This window comes from Hippichthys cyanospilos, chromosome 15 (assembly GCF_059441005.1).
Source record: "Hippichthys cyanospilos isolate Australia breed blue-spotted pipefish chromosome 15, RoL_Hcya_1.0, whole genome shotgun sequence".
Taxonomy (NCBI): domain Eukaryota; kingdom Metazoa; phylum Chordata; class Actinopteri; order Syngnathiformes; family Syngnathidae; genus Hippichthys; species Hippichthys cyanospilos.
Window position 1 is genome coordinate 16,869,708 of NC_142383.1, and position 22,499 is coordinate 16,892,206.

Consider the following 22,499-nt stretch of genomic DNA (forward strand, 5'->3'; position numbering starts at 1 on the left):
TTTAAAGATTTGTGTGCAATTTAGCAGTTTATTTAGGCAGTTGTGTATACAAACGATTCCGACACTGTCCATTCAAATATACACAGGTCACTCTTGGAAAATAGGGTCCCTTAACACCAAAGCAGTTCAGACAAATTCCACTCCAGTCACAATTCCCCACACATTCGTCTTTCAACACACAAACAAACAAAAACAAAAAAATCACCCGAAATAGTAAGCCCAAAACTCAATGATTCTGACTAGATTCTATAAACTCTTCTCAACAAAAAAAATAAATCAACTTAAGGTGTTCAGTCGGAATGAAATGTAACAACGTATTTTTCATCATCAGCAACAACTGAAACTGCTTCATGGAACCACCAAGTATCGCGTCTTAACATTGGGCTGAAAAAAATCTCCAGAGGTCCACAGTAGTTTGGCAAAAAATATTGAAAACAATACATCATTTTTTATCGTTTTTTCCCCTTATGAATGACTTAACGGGAACCAAAATTGGCCAATGATTCAAAACAGTACTGATGATGATGTGAAGGCAGAAGCAGGGGAACCTTTTTAACCTCAAATTTTCAATCCTGAAAAATATCACGCAAAATATATTTCTCATGATTTCAACGCAATTTTTGTGTTGTTAGTTTTTGCTAGTAGGTTCCCCGCTCCTGCTAAATAAGGCAACCTGACAGCAAACGATAAACGATTTCCATAACAGGTGACACATTCATAAGCTAGTCCGGTATAGAAATATGTAATGCTTTTCCTCGTGACTGTCAAATGTAATTAAGTACAAGCACAGGGGTGACAAATGCTTTGTTATGGCATTTTTTTTTTTAAAACAAACTGCACACGGGAAAAAAAAGGCAATTAATATTAATTACAACACAATTCCAAATGATTTACACAATAAAAAAAACTAACAAAATGTTGTTTTAATAGTTGACAATAAGGGGTTAAAAAAAAAAAAGACTAACAGCATTAAGTAGCTCCAGGGTTTAAAACTGTCATTTTTAATTTTTAAGATTGTCAAGTCCAAACTGCAAGCTAGTTTTTTTATTTTTTTTTATTGATCATCAAGCAGGCACAGGATTTCTTGGCTAAAATGTAGTTGACACCCCCCGTTTGTTGGCGTAAGTTGACAAAGGAATTCAACAGGATGTGAAAGCCCGTGCGATTATGATTGAAAAGTGCCCCCCCCCCCCCAAAAAAAAAAAAAAAAAATCCAGCAATAGATCTCAGTATTGTAAGTTATCACTAAGATTGGATTTACACTTAATTCTGCTACGTTTGTCCATTTTTAACATTTCAAATTTGTATTATTTGGGTATTTACTTCCATCGTTTATATGTAATCTGTTCATGAGTGTTAATTGCCACATGTCACTCAAAATTAAAAAATAAAATAAACTAGCCATTTGGACCTGCAGCGTAAATCCCCCCTTAAAGTGTTGATATGAATTAATGTCATAAAAAAAAAAAGCAACACAATGTTCCCAATAATTTCAGAGGGATTTTGTCGTGATCTGTACCCTTAAAAGTACTTTTAATAGCCTATGGATGCCACAAGATGGCGTCAAAGCACAATTTAGCGGTGAAAGATGAATGAAGCATCGTGAAGCACTGGTGGTGTTTTTTGACTCCTGTAGAGGGCACTCTTAATTTAAAGAGGAAGTGGGAACGTACAAGCCTTTAATTTTAAAGCAAGGCAACCAGTTGAAAAAAAAACATCTAGGCAACTAGTTTAACGAAAAAAAAGTGCTTCATGAAGCTTCATTTCCCCACTCCTACTAAATAAGTACAAATAAGTATGACTAACCCTTTAACAGATGTAGTCTCACCTCAACATAGTTCGTCAGCACCGACATAGCGTCATATGATCATATTTATATTTGGTTACAAGTTGAGTATTTCGGACAATTATAGCTGGACATGGAACAAAAAAATTGTGACTTTGAAAAGGAGAAGGAGGGGGGGGGTGTCATTGCACTTCCTGACAGCCTGATGAGCGCGCCGCCGTTTTGAGGAAAACCAAAACGACAACCCTGGAGAGCAGCAGGAACGAGAAGAAAGATGTGCAAAAGTGCTTCTTCCTTCTCCCGCGCGGGAAAAACAAACAAAAAAAAACACAAAAAGTTGATCTTACTTTTTTTTTTTTTTGGCTGGCTCGACAGTACAGCGAATTCAGTGTAATCATTCCACGCGGCGTCTACATACGGATCCAGAATACGCAGGGGTCAAAGGGCGGCCCGAGCGCCGGCCGACGGACTGCATGCTTATTGCTAAAAGAAAAAAGAAGCCGCCGGAAGAGCAAAGGAAGCCGTGCGCGGCCGGCTATCGCGCCAGCAGTTTGATGAGGTTGGCGCACATCTCGAAGAACTCGATGGTGTGGCTGCCCGGGCGAGCCGGCGCCGCCGCCGCCGCCTCGCCGCCCCCCGTGGAATCCACGGAGGAGGTGAGCGAGGACGCCAGCGAGCCCTCGGCGGGCGTCTTGGGCTGCGGGGCCGCGCCGGGGGACTCGGCGCCGTCCGCCTCGCTCTTGCCGGCCGTGCGGTAGTTGCCCACCGATCCCGAGCGCAGGGGGGTGGCCGTGCCCGATTTGGGGTCCGACATGTCATCTGGGAAATGACACAAGGTTGCTTCTTTGCATTTTTAGGGCCCGCCCATATATATATATATATATATATATATATATATATATATACACATATATACATATATATATATATATATATATATTAGGGCAATGCTGATTTCCATTAGAGTGTTCCCTCGCTCCTCCAGGTTATTAAAAAAAACAACCAAAAAACGCCATTTTACACTCCCACTCTCGGTCCTACCGTGGAATCTGAAGCAGTCCAACGGCCTGTTAATACTCGGTCGCGTCCAGCCACAAATGAAGGCGCTTTTGCTGAGAACTGAAGCGCCGCTCGTCATTCTACGTTGACCGAGTCATGGCCTTATAAGGGCAACAACGGCAACTCCTCATCGGGACTATAAAATGTATGCGGCATAGAAGCAACTTTTTGAGGTAAGTCCCTGGCAAAAAAAATGATTTATGCATGACACTTGGCAAAATTAAATATAGGGATTTTCCGATGCGTTATCAGTCTGAAAACACCTTCAAAACTTGAAGGATGTTTGCTGTTATTCCCACAACAATATCAGTGAGAGGACTCCAGTGGACTCACCGATACCGCTAGTACTTTTCATACATAACATGTCCAGTGGAAATAAAACTATCAAAGCTCATTTTTAAGACATACAACTTAATATAGTATTTGTTTTTTTAACTGCGAGAAATTGCATAAATTCAACATTAACGATTGTGATATCATCACGCATATCCAAGCAGTTCATTCTGGACTCAGATATTTTCTGATAGCTACTGTTGTTGACTAGCATTCTTTGCTATGATTTGAAATGATAGGTTCACGTACATTTAGGAAAGGAAAAAAAGACTCTACCGTCTATGCTTCGGAAGTCGAGGAGGTAGGTTCGGCTGTCCACCTGGTACAGTTGAAGGCTCATCTTGGTCTGCATGCCAGTCACCGGGTTTTTCCTTTTCACGCGTAAGTAATAGGGATTCACAACCTGCGTGCGCAAACAAAAAAAAGGCAATGAACACGTGTTTTTTTTTTTTTTTCGCCACTGTATGCTGTGATCCGGCTACGGTTCCCCCCTCAAAAGCAGTCGGCCATTTTTTGTTTTGGAATCGTTTGATGGAAACTCAAATGATTCACGTACAAAAAAAGTGAGTTCGATGTTTGCGGCGGACAAATGAAAAGCTAAACGAGACTTCAAACGGGCGGAGTCGGCCGGCCTCATTTTGGGTCGCAAACGACGGCAAAAAAAAAAGGCAAAAAAAAGACGGGAAACGAGCGGAGGACCTTCCACTCGTAGTCCAGCTGCTTCATGGCGCGGCACACTTCGGTCATGATGTCGTTGGGGCGGCTCTGGCTGCGGATTCCCAGGTGCCACTTGGCCCGCCGCACGCCCTGGTGCTTGGACTTCTGCGGGTTGAGCTCGTCCAGCGTGTGGCGCGGGCGCGGCGGCGTCTCGGCCACCAGGAAGGGCACGCGCTCCGGGTGGGGCTTGGCGGCGGGCGGCGCCGACGCGCCGGGGACGCCCGGGTGCTGCTCGTCCAGGAAGGGGTCGGGCGGGCCGGACGCCAGGTAGAAGTCCTTGGCCTCGTTCATGATGCGGCGGTTGTCGATGATGAGGTGGTAGGCCACGGCCAGCGGGTCCTGGTGGTCGCGCCCGTAGATGCAGGCCAGCACCTCCTCCTCGGCGCACTCGAACTTTTCGCACACCTCCTTGAGGGCCTCGTCGTCGATCATGTTGTTGCTGTACGACGGGTCCTCGGGGAACAGGTACTTGGGGAGGTCCCGCTTGAACCACTCGTCCTCTCTGCGGGGCGGGGGAAAGCGCCGCGTCAAGCGATGGCGAGCCGGGTCGATCGCGATGTACCGCTTTGTACGGCGCATTCAAAAAAAGTTGACACTTGAGTCGGGTCGACGATGACTAAAAGGCGTCATTAAAAGCATATTAAAGAAAGAAAAAAGCTAAAAATGTTTCCGCAAGTTTCAGCATTAACTTGAGCCAACTTCCGCAGGAATGACCCAAGTAATATTAATAATTTATTTGTATTTATAATAAACAAAATAATTGTAAGACAGAGCCCTAATTGTGTACGCACGTACAATCGCACAGTATTAAATTGACTAGCGTTGTCAAAGCTCTTTGGTGCAACGCCACCAGTGGCCAGAGGGCGGCGGCAAAGTACAAAAAGCACCCAGGAGCCACAAAAAAGCAGATAAAGCGCCAAGAAAAGTCATAAAGGAAACTACGGAAGTTAGCTTGGCGTGCATCCAAAAGGCCGATCCCCCACCTGATCTCCTTGATGGTGGCCCGCTTCATGGGGTCCACCTGCAGCATGTGCTTGAGGAGGCCGGTGACGGCCGGGTTCAGGTAGGGCGGCGTGAAGAAGACGCCGTCGCAGATCTTCTTGAAGAGCGTGGGCACGTGGTCGTCGTCGAAGGGCAGCGTGCCGCACAGGAGGGCGTACAGGATCACCCCGCTGCTCCAGATGTCCACCTCGGGACCCGCGTATAACCTGCCGGCGCCGGCCCGTCAGACGGCCGCGCGGGACCCGACGACGCCGGCGACAACAGCCCCCCTCACCTTCCCGAGATGACTTCCGGAGCCGCGTAGTTGGGGGAGCCGCAACTGGTGCGCAGGAATTCTCCGTCCGACATCATGTTGGATAAACCTGCACGCAGGTCCGCCTTTGCTTACGGATCAACCCGTGTGAACAAGTGTCAAATTTCATCTGACTCGGTTTTTTATGCGGAATAATCATTTTATGAGGATTTCGATTTTGCCTTTTATGGCGCCAATGAAAGTAGGATATGGTGAAATGTAATACATATTCGGCGTACATATTTCACAATTTCCGGAATTTAATAAAAAGGCAAAGGCAGTAAAAAAGGATCTTGTATTTATTTAGTTATTTGAGCGTATGTTTCATTCATGTATTTACCAGTTTATTTCATTTATTTGGGCATCAAATCAATCGTTTGAAGAGAAATTGGTTGAAAATTCAACAATTTATTATACTTCCTATTCATTTTGTTTTTTTTAAATATTTCATATATATTATGATATAAATATTTAATATAATTTTATAATATAAATGTAATTTTTTATAATATTTGCATTGAATATATCTAGTATTTGGCCGTTTCACCTACTTTTATTCCTTTAAAAAACCGACGGCTGATGATGGAGCGCGTGAAAAGTGCGTTCACTCGAGGGCACTCCTTGATCCCAACCGATCAGACGCGGCCTTGACGGCCGACCGCCACGCGCTAAAACGGTGGCGCCCGCTCACCGAAATCCGCTATCTTGGCGTTCATCTGCGCGTCGAGCAGGACGTTTTCCGGCTTGAGGTCCCGGTGCACCACCATGTGCCGGTGGCAATAATCCACGGCCGAGATGATCTGCTGGAACAGGCGACGGCTCTCCTTCTCATCCAACTGCCGGAAGAGAAAGGAGGCGGTAAAAAGCGTGAAGCCGACTTCAAGACGGCAGCGTGGATGCTAATCGACTTAGCCCGCCAATGGAATTTACCATTGCATGTTAGCCTTAAGCTAGTAGACTCCCCTTTGGGTAAATCCCTTTATTAAATTGCTCCATTAAAAAAACAACAACAACAACAAGTTTGACTCGTTTACCTTTCCGTTCTTCAAGATGTAGTCGAAAAGTTCTCCTCCCGATACGTACTCCATCACCATGAAGATATCTGTCGGGGTGCTTATAACCTGATACCTGCGGGGATGGCCGTGCGATTGGACGGTTACAAACGCGCGCGCACAAAGCCAAAATGACATTACGGCATGATCACGTCGCGGGATAAAAAAGAAACGCGACTGCTTGGAGCGAATTCAGTTACACAGGCGAGGCGTTCACTGACCGCTCACCATGTGGGAAACCCGAAACAAACATTAAGGGTCCGCCCTATACACGAGTCCGGCTTATATTTGGGGAATTACGGTAATGCATTTCCACTGGAACCACTGTTTAGCTTTCATATAATAGCACCATCTAGAGGAGTCCTGAAATATAACAAGTGCTTCATGAAGCTTCATTCTCCAAACACTGAAAAGAGCATGAAAAAAATCAACTGTGAAAACAGTCCTACAATATTTAAATTGTAGAACCCGGACATGCGGTTTTGTGCTTGTCATTTGGTAGCGTGACAAAGTGTCTCGAAACTTTTTGACAAGCGGAATCGGTGGTTGAAAAGGAACGTGTGGAATTCACGGGGGGAAAATGCGAGTTTGCTCGGACGCTGCGACAAGCCTCCGCATTGCTCACATAGCACCTCCATGTCGTCCGTGCACAGGAATGTAAACTCCCTTTGTGTGTGTGTGTGTGTGTGTGTGTGTGTGCCGATGCCATCTTTGCCAACTGTGCGCCAGAGCGTGCACTACAGCCAGTGCAGTGTCCCTTTCCTGTCAGTGAATGAGTTCAAATTCACAAATTACAGCACACTTTACACACCTCAGTTCGTGTGTTGCTGAAATTATTATTTTTTGTGATAGTTTTTTTTAAAGGACGTTTTGGATCGCAATTTCCTTCAAAAACTCTTTGACCGCTGCGCGAATTCAGGTTACATTTCACAATATTCCATTAGGGCCGACCGCCAGGGGATAAAGGAGGCTCAGACGGGTATCATCCCGAACCAACGGTCTCTGGAAGCCACCGTCGGGGTCTGGAAATAGCTCAGTGGGTGGCAATAACGTGGCAGCAGGATTAGCGGACCAGCGCGCGGGTCGTAAGCTAGTACTTACAGTTTAATGATGTGAGGGTGCCTGAAAAGCTTGAGGTTCTGGATCTCCCGGCGAATTTTGCCCACCACGTCCAAACTGCGGATCTTCTGCCGGTTCAGGATCTTCACGGCCACTTGGTGCTTGGTCAGCTCGTGTTGGCCCACTGTGAGTACGCAACCGAGACAATGAAATCAGCCGCCGCCGTTGTGTTGTACATAAAAAAATGTCCATTGGGTCTCACAGCCCACGGCTGTGCAGTATAAACGGTTTAATGTATACATTTTTTTCTTTAAGCTAAGTACCGCCAAATCTGCGCCAACCATCTATATATATAAAAAAAAAAAAAATCAAGAAAAAAATAAAGACATATGTGTTGCTAAGGAGTCACTTAACTCAATATCAGCAATAATTTGCTTCATGCTCCAATTAATTTGTTCCTAATTTGAAAAGAAAAATGAATTGTGCCTTTCAGGGCAATAAAAACCATTTAGGTAGATTTGCTAACACCTGTAAAAACACCGTTAAACTCTCTTGTAAAGGCATGCAAGATTTTGCAAAAGAGTCCTAAAACAATGCAGCAATAATTTGTTTCATGTTCCAATTAACTTGCCCTCAATTTGAAAATATAAATGAATTATGCCTTTCAGGGCAATAAAAACCATTTAAGATTTGCGAATACCTGCAAAAATCGCTGTTAAACTCTCACGTGCAATGGGAGCCCCATTTAAAAACTGCTGCACTAAGTCAATTGTTGCCAACCTTTTGCAATGTTTTCGCACCCTAGTACCGCGCAAACTTGCAAAAATCCTGATAAAAAAAAGAAAAAAAAGCATAAAATGTTCGGCAAAGTCGTCACTATGAAACACAATGTAGCAATAATTTGCTTCATGTTCAAATGGATTTGCTCTTACTTTGAAATGATGAATCAAGTTGTAAGAGTCAACAAAAAGATACTTGCTGAAACTTGCAAAAGCTCATTTACCCCACGTAATATTTTGATAGAAACGGCTATAAAAGAAAGAAAGACATCAAAATAACAATAGAAGAGGGCTTCATTAAACTCCGGTCACGTCACTTGTGTCCCCCACGTTACCAAACTTCACAGTGCCCCCCTGTCCCAGCAACACCGGCGCCTTCCAAATAATTTGCATCCCCGACCTGACAGTCTATTGAGTTGACGCCGAACCTCATGCCCGCCGGCTTCGACTGAAAATCGGCATGATTTTTCCATCTTTTTGAAATTTATCACTAGCTGACTTCCAGGTGGCTATCTTGACTAGCGACTTGTGGCTCTCCCCGGCTAAGCAACAAATCAAAGTGCCCCCTCCCCCCGGCGAAACCGGCGGGGGCGAGAATCGTTTCGTCGCCGCGAATAAGTTGAGGTAACGGGCAGGGAGAAGAGACAAGTGCGACGCCTTTTTTGTGGTTGACAAGTTAGCTTGGCGAGTTAGCCGCTATGCTAACTTCGCCGGCCACCATCTTTCAGTTGAAGTCAAAGGGAGGGGGGACGTGGGGGGGTGATTCCCAGCTTCTTACCTTTCACTTTCCCGAACGTGCCAACTCCGAGCGTGTCGCCGAGAATGTAGTGTCCGATTTTGACTCTGCCTTCGTGTTTGGTTTTCTCCGTCGCCATCTTCCCGCAGCGGCCTCGCTAGCCAAGCAGCAAGCGGCGGGCACAGATGGACTGAGAAGCTGCGACGCCGTGCTTCAAGAGAGCCTCCGCGCCGCACGTAGTGGGAGGGGCCGAAGCAGACGACGGTTGCTTGACGTCGTCGAATGTTAATGACGTAGGGTGCCGCCTTCGGGCTACCCTCGGAAATGTCAAAACCCTCGAATAAATGCCGCGTTGATTAATTTTCAACCTCAAATAAAGTGGTTTTTTTCAGTCATTTTACGATGGTTGCCCGACGTCGTCGAATGTTAATGACGTAGGTGCCGCCTTCAGGCTACCCTCGGAAATGTCGAAACCCTCGAATAAATGCCGCGTTGATTAATTTTCAACCTCAAATAAAGTCGTGTTTTTTTCAGTTATTTTATGATGGTTGCTCGACGTCGTCGAATGTTAATGACGTAGGGTGCCGCCTTCGGGCTACCCTCGGAAATGTCAAAACCCTCGAATAAACGCCCCGTTGATTAATTTCCAACTGCAAAGAAAGTCGTGTTGTTGTTTTTTAGTCATTTTAGAGTTATTCAACATCATCGCGTTCAAGTCTGTTGAAAAAGTTGTAAACTATGAAGTTTAGGACACGCCCTCGTGGAGCTTATCTTCTGTTGACTCCCAACGTCCACTTCCCACTAACCTAAACAAAACAAGTTCATTGTACATCAGATTAAACCAGAAAAGGCGTTGGTCTCAAAACTATGTTAATATTTTAGAAAGTACAAATGCAGACTTTGGTTACTTAAAAGCGCCCCCTTCGCCATTACAACTTCATTTTATCTGCTTTAATGTTTTTAGCAACACGCAGGAAAAAAACATCACACCTTGTAAAATGATGCAAGAAAATGATTACAATAAATATCACGAAATTATCATCTATTAAAAATTGGTAGCTTTGACGAGAAAACTCACTAGAATTAACGCCTAAACAAAATGTCTCAACATTTTGAGATTTTCTTTCCTTAGTGGCCAGTAGGTGGCAGCAGACGGCCGAACAACGATGTCAGGCGGCACTCAAATATGAATCAAAGTAATTGAATTGAGTCTAAATAGACTAGCATGTTTTGACAGCTTAAGTGAGCTGGAAAATGAAAACTAAATCAAATTGTTTTGCCTAAGTGTTCTCTGCTCCTCAATTTCCGTTAAAAGCAGCACATTAAACATCTCACAGTAAACACAGTGTCTGCAGAATGTTTTAATTCCTTTGGTGTCTGGAAAAAAATAAGTGCATCTTTTGAATAAATGCTAAAAAAAAAAAAAAGCTTGCACGCTGAAAATCAAACAACAGTTTCACGTCAAACAAAAACGCATGAAGGGCCTTAAAATTATGACATGTTCACAGTTAAACAGTGCGAGTGGAGAGGCACAAATCACAGCACGCGCACACACACACACACATTGAGTGGTACATCCAAGGTCCACACACTTGTAAAATTGTAAAAATAATCCTTTAAAATCACCTATTAATTAGAATCAGCATACCCTGCAGGACCTCATTTAGAGAAGGATGTTCTGAAATTTCAAGCAAAATAATTCCAACTAAATATTTGACTAGCGATGTAGATTGCTATGTTAGCTTTTTGTGCTAGCCGCTGATTGGTTAGCTGCCGTATGCTTGTGACTTTTTTTGGTCTTTTTTTTTTAAAAACATTGTTGGTTATGGTTAAGTGCTGTTAGAATGTTCATATAAAAATGTTGTATCCGTTGCTCATGCAGTTTGAGAAAAAATGTTAACAGGATGAGCTGATAAAAAGCTGAGCATGTTCTGAAGTGGCCAATGAGCTAGCCAGGAAGATCTGGAAGAGTCCCAAAAAAGTAACCAAAACCTTTGACGTACCACTGAAAGACTTGTCATGTCAAAACGAATCTAAACGCCGAGTAAACAACATTTACAAAGACATTTAAAGTGTTAAAAAGGAGGAAATGCGTAAAAGGGATCAAGAATAACGGAAAAACGAAGCTTCATAAAGTACCTGAGATATGTTTTGACTCCTCTAGATGGTGCTCTTTCTTGCTTGAAAGATAAACTCTAGTGCAACAGAAATGTATTACATTTCAACTGCGAGGAATCTAAAAACATCACAAGTGCTTCATGAAGCTTCATAAAATACCTGTGATATGTTTTGACTCCTCTAGATGGTGCTCTTGCTTGAAAGATAAACACTAGTGCAGCGGAAACATTAAATTTCCACTGCATTTTTCCGAGGAATCCAAAAACATCACAAGTGCTTCATGAAGCTTCATAAAGTACCATTAATATGTTTTGACTCCTCTAGATGGTGCTCTTGCTTGAAAGATAAAACACTAGTGCAGGGGAAACATATTAAATTTCCACTGCATCTTTCTGAGGAATCCAAAAACATCACAAGTGCTTCATGAGGCTTCATAAAGTACCTGAGATATGTTTTGACTCCTCTAGATGGTGCTCTTGCTTGAAAGATAAACACTAGTGCAGGGGAAACATATTAAATTTCCACTGCATCTTTCTGAGGAATCCAAAAACATTACAAGTGCTTCATGAGGCTTCATAAAGTACCTGAGATATGTTTTGACTCCTCTAGATGGTGCTCTTGCTTGAAAGATAAACACTAGTGCAGCGGAAACATATTAAATTTCCACTGCATCTTTCCGAGGAATCCAAAAACATCACGAGTGCTTCATGAAGCTTCATAAAGTACCTGTGATATGTTTTGACTCCTCTAGATGGTGCTCTTGGTTGAAAGATAAACACCAGTGCAGCAGAAACATATTAAATTTCCACTGCATCTTTACGAGGAATCCAAAAACATCGCGAGTGCTTCATGAAGCTTCATTTGTCCATCACCAACAAGAACACTGACAGGAATGTTTTACAACATAAAAATTAGACATCAAAGACAGATTTCCCGGATTTGTGGAGGTCGTATTTACTGCTTGGCCCGTTGTTTCCGCCGAGGCACTTGGAAAGAACATGATTGTACTGTTGTTATTGTTGCGTGCGCCTGACCTCAAACCGTGACGCGAGCGCCAGTCAAAGTCCAAAAGGTGGACTCGACAAACTAGTTACTGATTCCAGATCAGTGTTCCAGCTCCGCAGGAATCGGGGCGCGTAATCTCTCAAACGGGGGATCCCTGCGGGAACGGGATGAAGAAAGCTGCTTGTGCTCGTCTAAATATAAAAGCATCTTCCCTTAATACAAGACAACTATTTAAAAAAACAAAACTTAAGATTACGCGTACACTACGGTTGCTACAATTTACCTAAAGAATAATATTCACAGTCAAACGTGGTTTAGCGACGAGCGCCACCTTACGCAAAACAGACACCTTTCACCGTACGTCACAAAAGTACCCTCGCCCGTCCGCGAGTGGTCCACCGGGGTGAGAAAATTGGAAAGCAGCCAGTGGAGGCGGGAGGGAGGAAAGGGGAGGGGGGGAGGGGGGGGGGCAGGTTTAAGGCAAGCTGGAGATGTCTCGCTTGGGAGGCGGGCCGTCCGGCTTGCAGGACGTCGACCCGTTGGCTTTGTCTTCGAAGATCAAGATTCTGTGGACGCGAAGTAGAAGGAAAAACATCAGACTTGCTTCTGACACCTTTGCCTTACAGCGAGTGTTAAAAGTGCAGTTTAACTCTTGCGGCAACATTACGTTCCGAATTATGGAAATTCCTTTGATTTTCTATGATGTCTTTATATGATATCATAAAAGTATCAATGAAAAAAAAACATCAGGGATCTGAAATTTCCAGCAGATCATTAAAACTGTCAAAATGCAACGATTCAGACATTTCTACCTGATTGCAGCTGGACGTGCGAGATTTTGTGGACTTAAATAATGACTGTCCAAAATTTGGACCATACAGAACCATTATCATTACAATTTTTGAGATGCATTTTAATCGGATTGATTACATTGATTTTCCTGCAATTTTTGCAACATTCCGTTGCGCGGCGGTCACACTGTCCGCAAACCCTTTGTTGACTTGTATTCCTCCTCAAGACAGTAGGTGGCGGTAAATACCAGTTAATGGCTATGTCTTAAAAAAGTGTCATCGTTACATCACAGACTACAAAGACAGACCATCCTATTTTTCAATTTTTTGCGGGCGTTACTAAATGTATGCTACATATGTGCATGGATAGAACTAATTATTCTTTAATTATTAACCCTTTAAAAGCATTTACAAAACCTACCGGGGAAAAGACTTTTTGTTCATGCTGAAAAGGAACATATTTTATAAATAATGATCTCAGGAAAATGAGTACCATGTAAAAATGAAAAAAATGTCAAATGTACAATATTGCAGGGCAAAGCACCGCATAGCAGGTGGCACAATGCTGCCCCCCACAGGTTATTCTTGGTACTATGGCCATTATCTGTTTCGGGCCAGGACATATCTTTGTGTTAAGAAAATGCTCAGTTAAACTGTCATGACCGTTGGACCATGTCCTTGGCCCACATTATCAAATCTTGTGAGCCTCAAGACACACACACGGCTGCAAAAAAAAAAAAATAAAGAAAGATTTAAAGGGGGCTATTAAGAAGGAAATGTCTTCAATTTCCTTTTTTGGAACTGACAGAGGCTCCAGTAAGCCCCAGAGAAAAGCCGTCCAGATGTTGAAAAAGATGCTGACGCTCATTTTCTTCTTCACGCGGCCAACAGCCACCGCTGACATTTTCTGCACACTCGCAGAATACATTTTCAATCTTCTCCGTTTATCACCACGAGTGGACCTGAATACAAATCTCAAGCCAAACGGACCATTATTCTCTGTTAAGTACTCAGTCTTCAGCCAAATGCCTCCAACAATACCCCACCCCCTATCCAGACTTGACCGAAAACCTCGGGAGCCGCATTTTTCACCGCCGAGAATTTTTTCACTTGCGCGGAATGTTATCAAGACGGCATCGGCGGCCGCATTCCTCAACGAGAACCGCTAAGCTGTATGGGCGCAACGGGCAGGTGGTACACCCTCGTTTAAACAAGTAGCTCGCGTTCGGGGAACATTTGAAGTGTGAGAGCTTTGCGGTAACGTTCAAGGAATTCATAAAATGAGGTCGGCCCTCCCTCCCGGCGATATCTGCCAATCTGTTTCGTTTGGGTGTTCTGCGGGACGCCCTCTGGGTCCAGACCAACTGTCGGCGGCGCCCGCGAGATGAACCGAAAAGCGCGCCACGTGGTTGTGGTCTCTAGAATATCCTTGGGGTATATGAAGGCACTTCAGGGACTATTTTACATGTTAACGGTGTTTCTGTGGGTATCAGCAAATCTAATGTAATATCTTATACACACACACGTGAATTTTCTTTTCAAATTAAAAGCAAACCAACTGGAAAATGAAGCAATTTTTTTTTTTAATTTTAATGTTTTGTATTTTTTCAAACTGAGTTTAGGTTGTGATTTTGAGTAGTTACATCTCCGTCAAATTTTTGCGCAACTTTCTTGCATAGCTAATCATTGCTTGAAAAAAAAATGAACATTTTGCTTCATTTTCAATGACAGGTTTGCAGAATAGGGTCATCAACACATTTCATAATATATAATTTAAGGGTATAAAGTTATGGTATGGATCAGTATTGTAACCAAATACATTAAGGTAGAAGGTTAATTGGAATCTGTAAATATCGGCCATTTGGTTGATTATTTTTGTCCGATTTGATTGCTCGAGCCCTATTGCGTAAAGTGATGAAATTTTCCAGCGGACGAGCCAGAAAAAAAAAAAAAAAACGGTGCCGCTACATGACGTAGCTTCTGGCATTGCTAATAAAATATGTTTGCTTTATTCCTAGATGACAGCAGTATGGGATTTGATGATGTCGTTTTGTAAGGAAAAAAAAGAAAAAGGTTGCAGGGCAATGGAGGAAAAGTTGCACATTTTTATGCGCTGGCTGCATTTAGGGATAAGGAGATTTGCCAACTAAAGAGTGCAGCCGGCTTAGTCCCGCGGAGCTGCCGTGCATCTCACCCTCGAGGTCGCTTGCTTTAAAAGGGATCAGCTGCGATAACGCCGTTCAAAATAGCGGCAAACGTCAGCACGCCGTTCCCCCTATTTTTCCCCATTTTTTGCAGTCACGGAACAAGGGCGGGTTTTAGGTCGCGGGACCTCTCCCCAACGTTCGTCGGCGACTCACCAATAATCACTTCGCTAATCACATGATCCCGCAGCTAAGAATAACGGCGGGCGGCTTTTGTTGCCACGGAGACGAACGGCGGCCGGGACGACGCAACGGGCGGACGGTTAGGAGACTCACAGTTTGAGCACGGCCGAGCGTTTGCCCAGCATCATCTTGACAAAGTCCCTGTAGTCGATGGTGTTGCTGCTGCCGCCGCCCGTCACCTCCATGATCATCTTCTTCAGCTCCAAGTGGGTCTTGGGAACGCCCAGCTTCTCCATCATCTGCTTGAGGCCCATCAGGTCTGACGACGGACGAAAATCAAGCGATTGGAGCGCGATCGCAAATCGCAATTTCCTCATTGGAATGCATTCAAATGACATTACGGGCGTTAGCTGACCAGAAAAGCAACAATTCATCGATCGGAACGATCAAATCCTTTCGGGAAGTGACTTATTGTTAAAGAGACCTTTTATTAAAGGGGAAGTACCGTATTTTCCGCACTATAAGGCGCACTGGATTATAAGGCGCACTCTCAATTAATGACATATTTAAAAACGTTTTTCATATATAAGGTGCACCGGATTATAAGGCGCACCCTCAATTAATGACATATCTGAAAACCTTTTCAATCACAATAAAGTAATACTCAAAGCAATAACAATAACAACTCGCATAATAACTCTCAATAGCATAATAACTCAATGTCAATATGACCAACCTTGTTCAACTGTAAGGTAAAGCTGACTTTATCACATCATTCACCATCCACGAATCCCAATCTCAATATTGATCCATATATAAGGCGCACCTGATTATAAGGCGCACCATCAGATTTTCAAAAAAATAAAAAATAAGGCTTTTAGGTGCGCTTATAGTGCGGAAAATACGGTAATGGCATTTTTGGAATATGAATTTAGCAGTAAAAGCCCCCTGGTTTTTATCCATATCGCGGAGGCCATTTTGCCGCTTGCCATCACACTTGGAAACGTTTTCCAAGTTTGGTCATGTGATAATGAGCTGTGATTTGCCGTTATCTGAGTTGTGGGCAACTCTCGTCGTTTCCAGTCAACAGCAATTGGCAAAATGGCTGCTTCATTCATTTTCCTTTATAGGAAAAGTCAGCTTAATCAGTTATAATTTTGTCTAAAATTTCAAAACACATTTATCCACTTAGTGTCGATTAAAAATGACATCACCTGCGCTCAAGACTCGGGTAACGCCCCGGGCTCACCCGTTGGTCATGTGACATATACAAGTCGAGCTGTCATTGGTTATCTGCGTTCTGGGCGATTGTGATGTCATTCTCAGTCGAAAAAAATGATCAAAACGGGCGCCACAAGAGATAGGAAAAAAACTAACACGTATTCCACAAAAAAATGTCGAAACAGAATGTCTTTCGATTGGCGGGGCCACGAAAGGCATATTAATGGAGTAATTAATGTATGCTTTCTCAAAACAACGTAAAAAACGATCATCAGATAATCATCAGATTTGAGCATTTCACTTTTCCAACACAAACAACTTGGTCATGGGCTTCCTGTGGTTGACTTTGCGCATGAGTCAGCATCTGCTTACTTTCACATTCTGGTTACTCACCGATCTCGCCTTGGTCATTCAGGTCAAATTCAGCATATTTATCTGTAAAATAAGCACAAGAGAAGATAAGAAGACAAAAAAAAAAAAAAAAAAACGAAAGAATAACAGTGTCCCGCTGAAAGAAAGAACAAACATCTGATCCCGGCTCAGGCGCAGCTGACCCCAGGCTGACATTAAAAAGCCTCTATCTTCTTTTCCCATGAATTATTATCACACTCACACGCGTCTTTTTACACACACCTCGGAAACACACAGAAGCTCTCGTCAGATTTATGCACCGCATTCAAGTGACAGCTACAGGAGTGTTTTTACATCTGCTGCTTTGTGACGCCCGCTTCTTCTCCTCGAAAATATCGCCCGCTTCTCTCTAGTCAGTTAGATTACACTTTCTGTCGCACAAAGGCAGCTGTGTGTGTGTGTGTGCGTGTGTGTGTGTGTGTTGGGAGGCTGAGCGAGAGAGACGGAAGTGTGTTAACCGTGTGAACCCGCGGGGAGCGGGACGAGACAATGATCAGCCTGTTCCCAGACTTGGGGGAGTGGGACTTTTCGGATACACACATTCACGGGTACACACGTTCACCAACACACAAACTACACACACACATATTACACAGCTGAGTGGCAAACAGCCTGTTGATCATCTGCAGCCACGGAAAACAAGCTGACCCCAGCGCCGCCTCTTTAGTCTTCCACAGGGGTCTTTTTTTCCTCCTCCATTGAGACACTCAAGTGGTGCCTTCAGGGTCATCGGGAATTTAGGGATACACAACATTAGGTAAAGTCCAGAAAACAAGCTGACCCCAGCGCGGCCTCTTAAGTCTTCCACAGGGGTCTTTTTTTTTTTCCTCCTCCCTACAGACACTCAAGAGGTGCTTTCAGGGGCATCGGGAATTTAGGGACACACAACATTAAGTCAAGTCTAGAAAACAAGCTGACCCAAGTGCGGCCTCTTTAGTCTTCCACAGGTGTCTTTTTTTTTTTTTCCTCCTCCCTTGAGACACTCAAGCGGTGCCTTCAGGGGCATCGGGAATTTAAGGACACACAACATTAAGGAAAGTCCAGAAAACAAGCTGACCCAAGGGCGGCCTCTTTAGTCTTCCACAGGGGTCTTTTTTTTCCTCCTCCCTTGAGACACTCAAGCGGTGCCTTCAGGGGCATCGGGAATTTAGGGACACAGAACATTAAGGAAATATATTGCGTCATGGTATTGCGATTTATCCACTATGCTGTGTGGATGTGGAACATAATCTTGGCCAAACAGAATCACCAAGCGCCATGCAGCTCAGCTTACCTTGCACCATCTTAACCTAGATTATTATTTTAACAGTGATGGAAAACGAAATTATGATTGATCTTGTATTTTGGATTGTTTCAACTCGATGAGGGACGATCGTTGGAGAGACATCAAAATCTGGAGTGCAAAAATGATCATATGCTCCATGGGAACATATTGCGCATAATTCAAATATATAATCATGCATATACTGTATATACAATGACATATATGAGTTTTTTTTCCAAAATCTGATTCATTTTGATCTTTTTAAAACCACATTTTTGAACGCAGCCATTGGGTCACATATTTTCAGTGCTCCAATCATGAGGAAAAAAAAAGTTGTGGCTTATAAAGTGAAAAATATGCTACGTATAAACAAGTACCACTTCGAACTCTCAAAAAAACCGTCAAAAATCTTTGGGATTGAATGTCATTAATTAAACAAAATATTTGTTTTCCAATGCGCGGCGCACAATGAGCGCACAAAGAAGAAAAACGCCGTTTTTGGTCTTTCGGGAGAGTTTTGTAGCCGTTTCTCCGAGCAGCTTGACGTCGGACGACGCGAGTGGTCGCCCGGCAAACCGAAACAACTCGAAATGTTTTTGTGCGTTTTGATGTCGCGATGAGGTGGTGGCAGGAGCGCTTTTTGTTTCCCGCCGCCGGGCGGGAGCAAAGTTCTGCAGTAACAGCAGGCGCTGATTATTTAAAAAATAAATAAATAAAAAATCTGCTGCATTCCATCGTGGGCCTTGCAAACCTCAACGCAGCCTTTTCCCACATGGGGAAAGTGTGTGTGTGTGTGTGTGTGTGTGTGTGTGAAGAGGTTTATAAAACGATGGAGGCTGAAACAGTTGCCAGTAAAGCAGTAATTCAACCGCATTCCAACATTGGCGCTCAATCGCCTCCGAGCTTGTAAAATCGGCCGTGAATGTCATAAAAATGTTTGCTTTAGCCACTATCGAAGCGCTCGCTGTTTCCCTATGGTGAAAAAAAAAAAAAAAAAAAAAAGGAACATTGGGGAGTCCATCAAAACAACTATTTACCGTGCAGTCAAGCTTTCGCAAGGAATTGGGACTAGCCCGGCACACAAAAAGCCAAAATTTGCATATCTTCAAAAAACGAAGCTTATTTGTTTGTGTCCAACATTTGTGTCCATTCTGTCTCTATAAGACCCTTAGCTCCATCCCACCCAAACACAAAAAGGCCAAGATGTCCTCGGCTGAGAACACCAGGACTTAGTAGAAAAGAAATGTCCACTATAGTGGACACAAATGAAGAGTGGGTCCTTGCAAGACATTAAAGTATTTGTGTGTTGGAAGTGTGCCTTTAAAGGGGTGTGGCCAAGTGAGTGACATCAGGAGCTGGAGTGCAAAAATGATCATCTGCTCCAGAAATCCAGCGTACTCCTTTGTGTCCACTGTTGTGTCCATTTTGTCTCTGTAAAACTGCACCCCACCCAAACACAAAAGATCAATGGAAAGGCCAAGATGTCCTCTGCTGAGAACACCACGATACTAAAGTATAGTAGATGTACTGAGTCAAACCATAGAGCCCAAAAAGAAATGTCCACTACAGTGGACACAAATAAAAATTGGTCTTTCCAAGACATGAAATTATTTGTGTGTTGTTAGTGTGCCTTTAAAGGGGTGTGGCCAAGTGAATGACATCAGGAGCTGGAGTGCAAAAATGATCATCTGCTCCAGAAATCCAGCGTCCTTTGTGTCCACTGTTGTGTCCAATTTGTCTGAGCAGAACATCAGTTAATTGGATCCCACTCAAACGCGTAATCACTCATCGGAAGGGCCAGGATGTCCTCTACAGAGCGCGCTAGGACTTAGTCAGGCAGTTTAAATGAGTCCAATGATACAAAACATAAACGTCCACCACAGTGGACACAAATGAAAGTCTCCTTAACGACAAGAGGGTTCAATGCTGGATCCCCGAGAAGACGCTCTAACAAACAAAGACGTCCATCTACTTACTTTTAAAACCCTCCAGCTTCTCGGCGAGGTCTTCTTCGTCCTTGTACTTCTGGTCCTCCAGGAATTCCTGATGAGTGGACGAAAAAAAAAAATGGCTTGAGTCAATTCTTGCAGTCAAACAGGGAAGAAAAAAAAATGGTGAGTCATACAACTGGGCCGCTTGTTGATTTGTCCCGACTGAGCGAGTTTAAGAAAGTAGGACAAGGAAAAAAAAAAAAAAAATGCCAGGAGGGATCCACGCTAATGAAATGATAATGAAGCAATCCGCCAAGTGGCGTCACATTCTCGTCTGACCTCCAGCAGTCTGCTGCGTTTCTAACGAGGCGCGACGAGGACCACTCGTCTTCCGGAGGATGCGTCCTCGTCTCCCCGCATTCCGACGGTAACGTAATGAGCATTTCGGGACAAAGTCGCGCCAAGGACTCACTGGCTGTAAATTACAATCAATGTCCACGAGTAGCTTCATTTTCCAATTCATTTGCTCTCAATTTGTAAAGAACACCACTGCGTGTGCCGAATTTGCCTTAATAATTACAAATATGAGAACAACTAATGATGACACTCTTATTTAGATTAGACCTCAAGGACCTCACAAATCCTTAAAGCAGGTGTCCAAATTATGGTCTGGGGGGCCATTTGCGGCCCACAATTCATATTTGAATGGCTCGCGGCATATAATAAAATTGTTTTGATATTGGTTTTGATTTTATTGACAATGTGAAATGCGATTGATTCATTTTTACATGCTTTAATTTGTAAGGAAAAAATGTGGCCCTTACACCTTTCTAATTTTGTCTACGTGGCCCTTAGAGGAAAAAGTTTGGACATTACTTTGTTACAGATGAACATTATTTCAATTTTTGAAAACAGATTTGCTCCGTAACCAAAACAAAACATTTGTAATGCTTTTTAGTGTTACGCAATCTTTGTCTTTGGCTCCAAGTCGAATAAAACCTTGTCTAACTTTCTTTGACGTGCCCAGTGACCTCCTAACCGTAGTACAAAGTCCGAACAAGCATGTGTCTCTTTTTGGACACAAAACACACACCACGCATTGCAACGCAGCATGATGTGCATTAACTCCCATTCCACCTATTCCCCACAACGCCATGTTTGTTCTTTTTCTTAACATAAAAGGCCCATGCTAAGCACCCCCCTTCCCCACATGTACGCCTCTGCACAGCTCTGTCACTCACAGCCACACGCAGATTGTCAAATTCGCTTTTATGCAACGCCATGATTCCGTCAATGTACGAGTTTATTTTCAGCAAAAGTGCCTTTATTTGCACCTTAACAAGCCCGTGCATTAACTCTACGTTGGTACAGAGTGTGGCTTCTGTAAAGTATGTCTTTTGAAGAAAAAAAAAACGTGCGAAAAGGGAAGCGTGAACTTCAAAGGGAACTCGAATTCGTTTTATAACCCTGCTCTTAGTGACAAAATAAAAAAAATTACTAGCTAGACGAGTGCAATGTCTCCCCGCTGAAAACAATCCAGCTATTCGGCTCACACGCCTCATCTTGGGGAACCCCCTCCCCTCCTCCAACGTGCACACGACACAAGAAAGGACGCAGTGATGCACAGGAATGTCCCACGGGCCTCGCGAACTGCGTTTGCGTGACCTCACAAAGAGGAAGCTGATAACAGGGGAATATAATCGGGGAAAATAGCAAAATACTACATGCATAAAAAAAGAAAAACATAATCCGTGGGAAATTCTCGTAGCAGACAAAGAACCCCGTTGATACACCAAAGCGCACGCGCACACCTGTTCCCCCCCCCCGAGAAGACAGGTGGAAGGCGAGCAAGAAAAAACGGCACGATGGATAACAAGAAGGAAGCCGGAATGAGGTCAGACATTTTGTGGTGACGTCGGCAAGCTTCGTCACACTGTCAAGTGCACGCGCCTACTTCCAAAGTCGTCACGTTCGCCGTCAAACGAAGAAACAAAAGGCAACATTCGACACTTATTTACCCGGTTCACCTCCTCCAGTTTTTGCCTTTGTTGCTCCTTTAACAGCCCGAAGGCTTTCCCCCCTAAAAATGAGAAAAAAAAAGACGTCAAAATGGACGTGACCTAGCTAAAACAATCCATTGGAATTACTAGAATAGAAGCTAGCCACCGAGGAAGAAAAAGGCGAATAAAGGTTTTTTTTCGACCTTACCTTGTACGTTTTTACTCGCAGGCATTCCAGCTGTTTTTTGTGTGCGTGTTTTAATCCAGTTTACGGGATAAAGTTTGAGAGCCGAGAAGGCCACCGCAAGCGTGCGGGTGATGCTCCAACCTCGCTCGGTCAAAGGCTGCGTGTGCTTCCCACCCACTCGGTCTGTGGCCACCGGTAACCGCTGTCTCGCAAGACGTACTTAGATAGTGCGTTTCCGGTAACCTTTATTCATAATAAAATGCGTAAATACTGATTGCTCCATTTTTTTGCAGTAAAAAAAGCCACAAATAAAAGAAGTATTATTTTTAATTGTACGATACAGAGTAACATTTCCTCAAACCTGGATAATGCAACAAGATTGCGCACGAGGGCAGTTTTGAACTTTTATTTTGAAACAGACAAGTTGGT

General features: G+C 43.6%; 2 protein-coding genes across 2 annotated transcripts; both read right to left on the bottom strand.

The window, feature by feature from the left end:
* prkaa1 (protein kinase, AMP-activated, alpha 1 catalytic subunit) lies at nt 1-9,088 on the bottom strand. The gene is made up of 9 exons (XM_088435047.1): nt 8,858-9,088; nt 7,343-7,484; nt 6,224-6,317; nt 5,881-6,025; nt 5,172-5,259; nt 4,879-5,103; nt 3,878-4,397; nt 3,455-3,581; nt 1-2,605 (listed from the first exon to the last, which is right to left on the bottom strand). Exons 1-9 carry the CDS (start codon nt 8,952-8,954, stop codon nt 2,322-2,324), a joined length of 1,722 nt encoding a protein of 573 aa, XP_088291173.1. The 5' UTR covers nt 8,955-9,088; the 3' UTR covers nt 1-2,321.
* A 1,073-nt stretch (nt 9,089-10,161) lies between these two features.
* On the bottom strand, nt 10,162-22,275 carry aif1l (allograft inflammatory factor 1 like). Its single transcript, XM_088435426.1, has 6 exons — nt 22,092-22,275; nt 21,902-21,963; nt 19,929-19,995; nt 16,671-16,712; nt 15,210-15,375; nt 10,162-12,504 (listed from the first exon to the last, which is right to left on the bottom strand). Exons 1-6 carry the CDS (start codon nt 22,114-22,116, stop codon nt 12,414-12,416), a joined length of 453 nt encoding a protein of 150 aa, XP_088291552.1. The 5' UTR covers nt 22,117-22,275; the 3' UTR covers nt 10,162-12,413.
* Nucleotides 22,276-22,499: the final 224 nt, after the last annotated feature.

Bases quoted from the DNA above. Each gene is read 5' to 3' on its own strand.
- prkaa1 (XM_088435047.1), bottom strand. From the start codon at position 8,954: ATGGCGACGGAGAAAACCAAACACGAAGGCAGAGTCAAAATCGGACAC. The intron at 6,318-7,342 runs GTAAGTACTAGC...CCATCCCCGCAG, and splicing joins CACCCTCACATCATTAAACT to GTATCAGGTTATAAGCACCC. The intron at 6,026-6,223 runs GTAAACGAGTCA...CTCTTCCGGCAG, and splicing joins ACATCTTGAAGAACGGAAAG to TTGGATGAGAAGGAGAGCCG.
- aif1l (XM_088435426.1), bottom strand. From the start codon at position 22,116: ATGCCTGCGAGTAAAAACGTACAAG. The intron at 21,964-22,091 runs GTAAGGTCGAAA...TCTCATTTTTAG, and splicing joins TGCGAGTAAAAACGTACAAG to GGGGGAAAGCCTTCGGGCTG. The intron at 19,996-21,901 runs GTAAATAAGTGT...TCCACTCATCAG, and splicing joins AACTGGAGGAGGTGAACCGG to GAATTCCTGGAGGACCAGAA.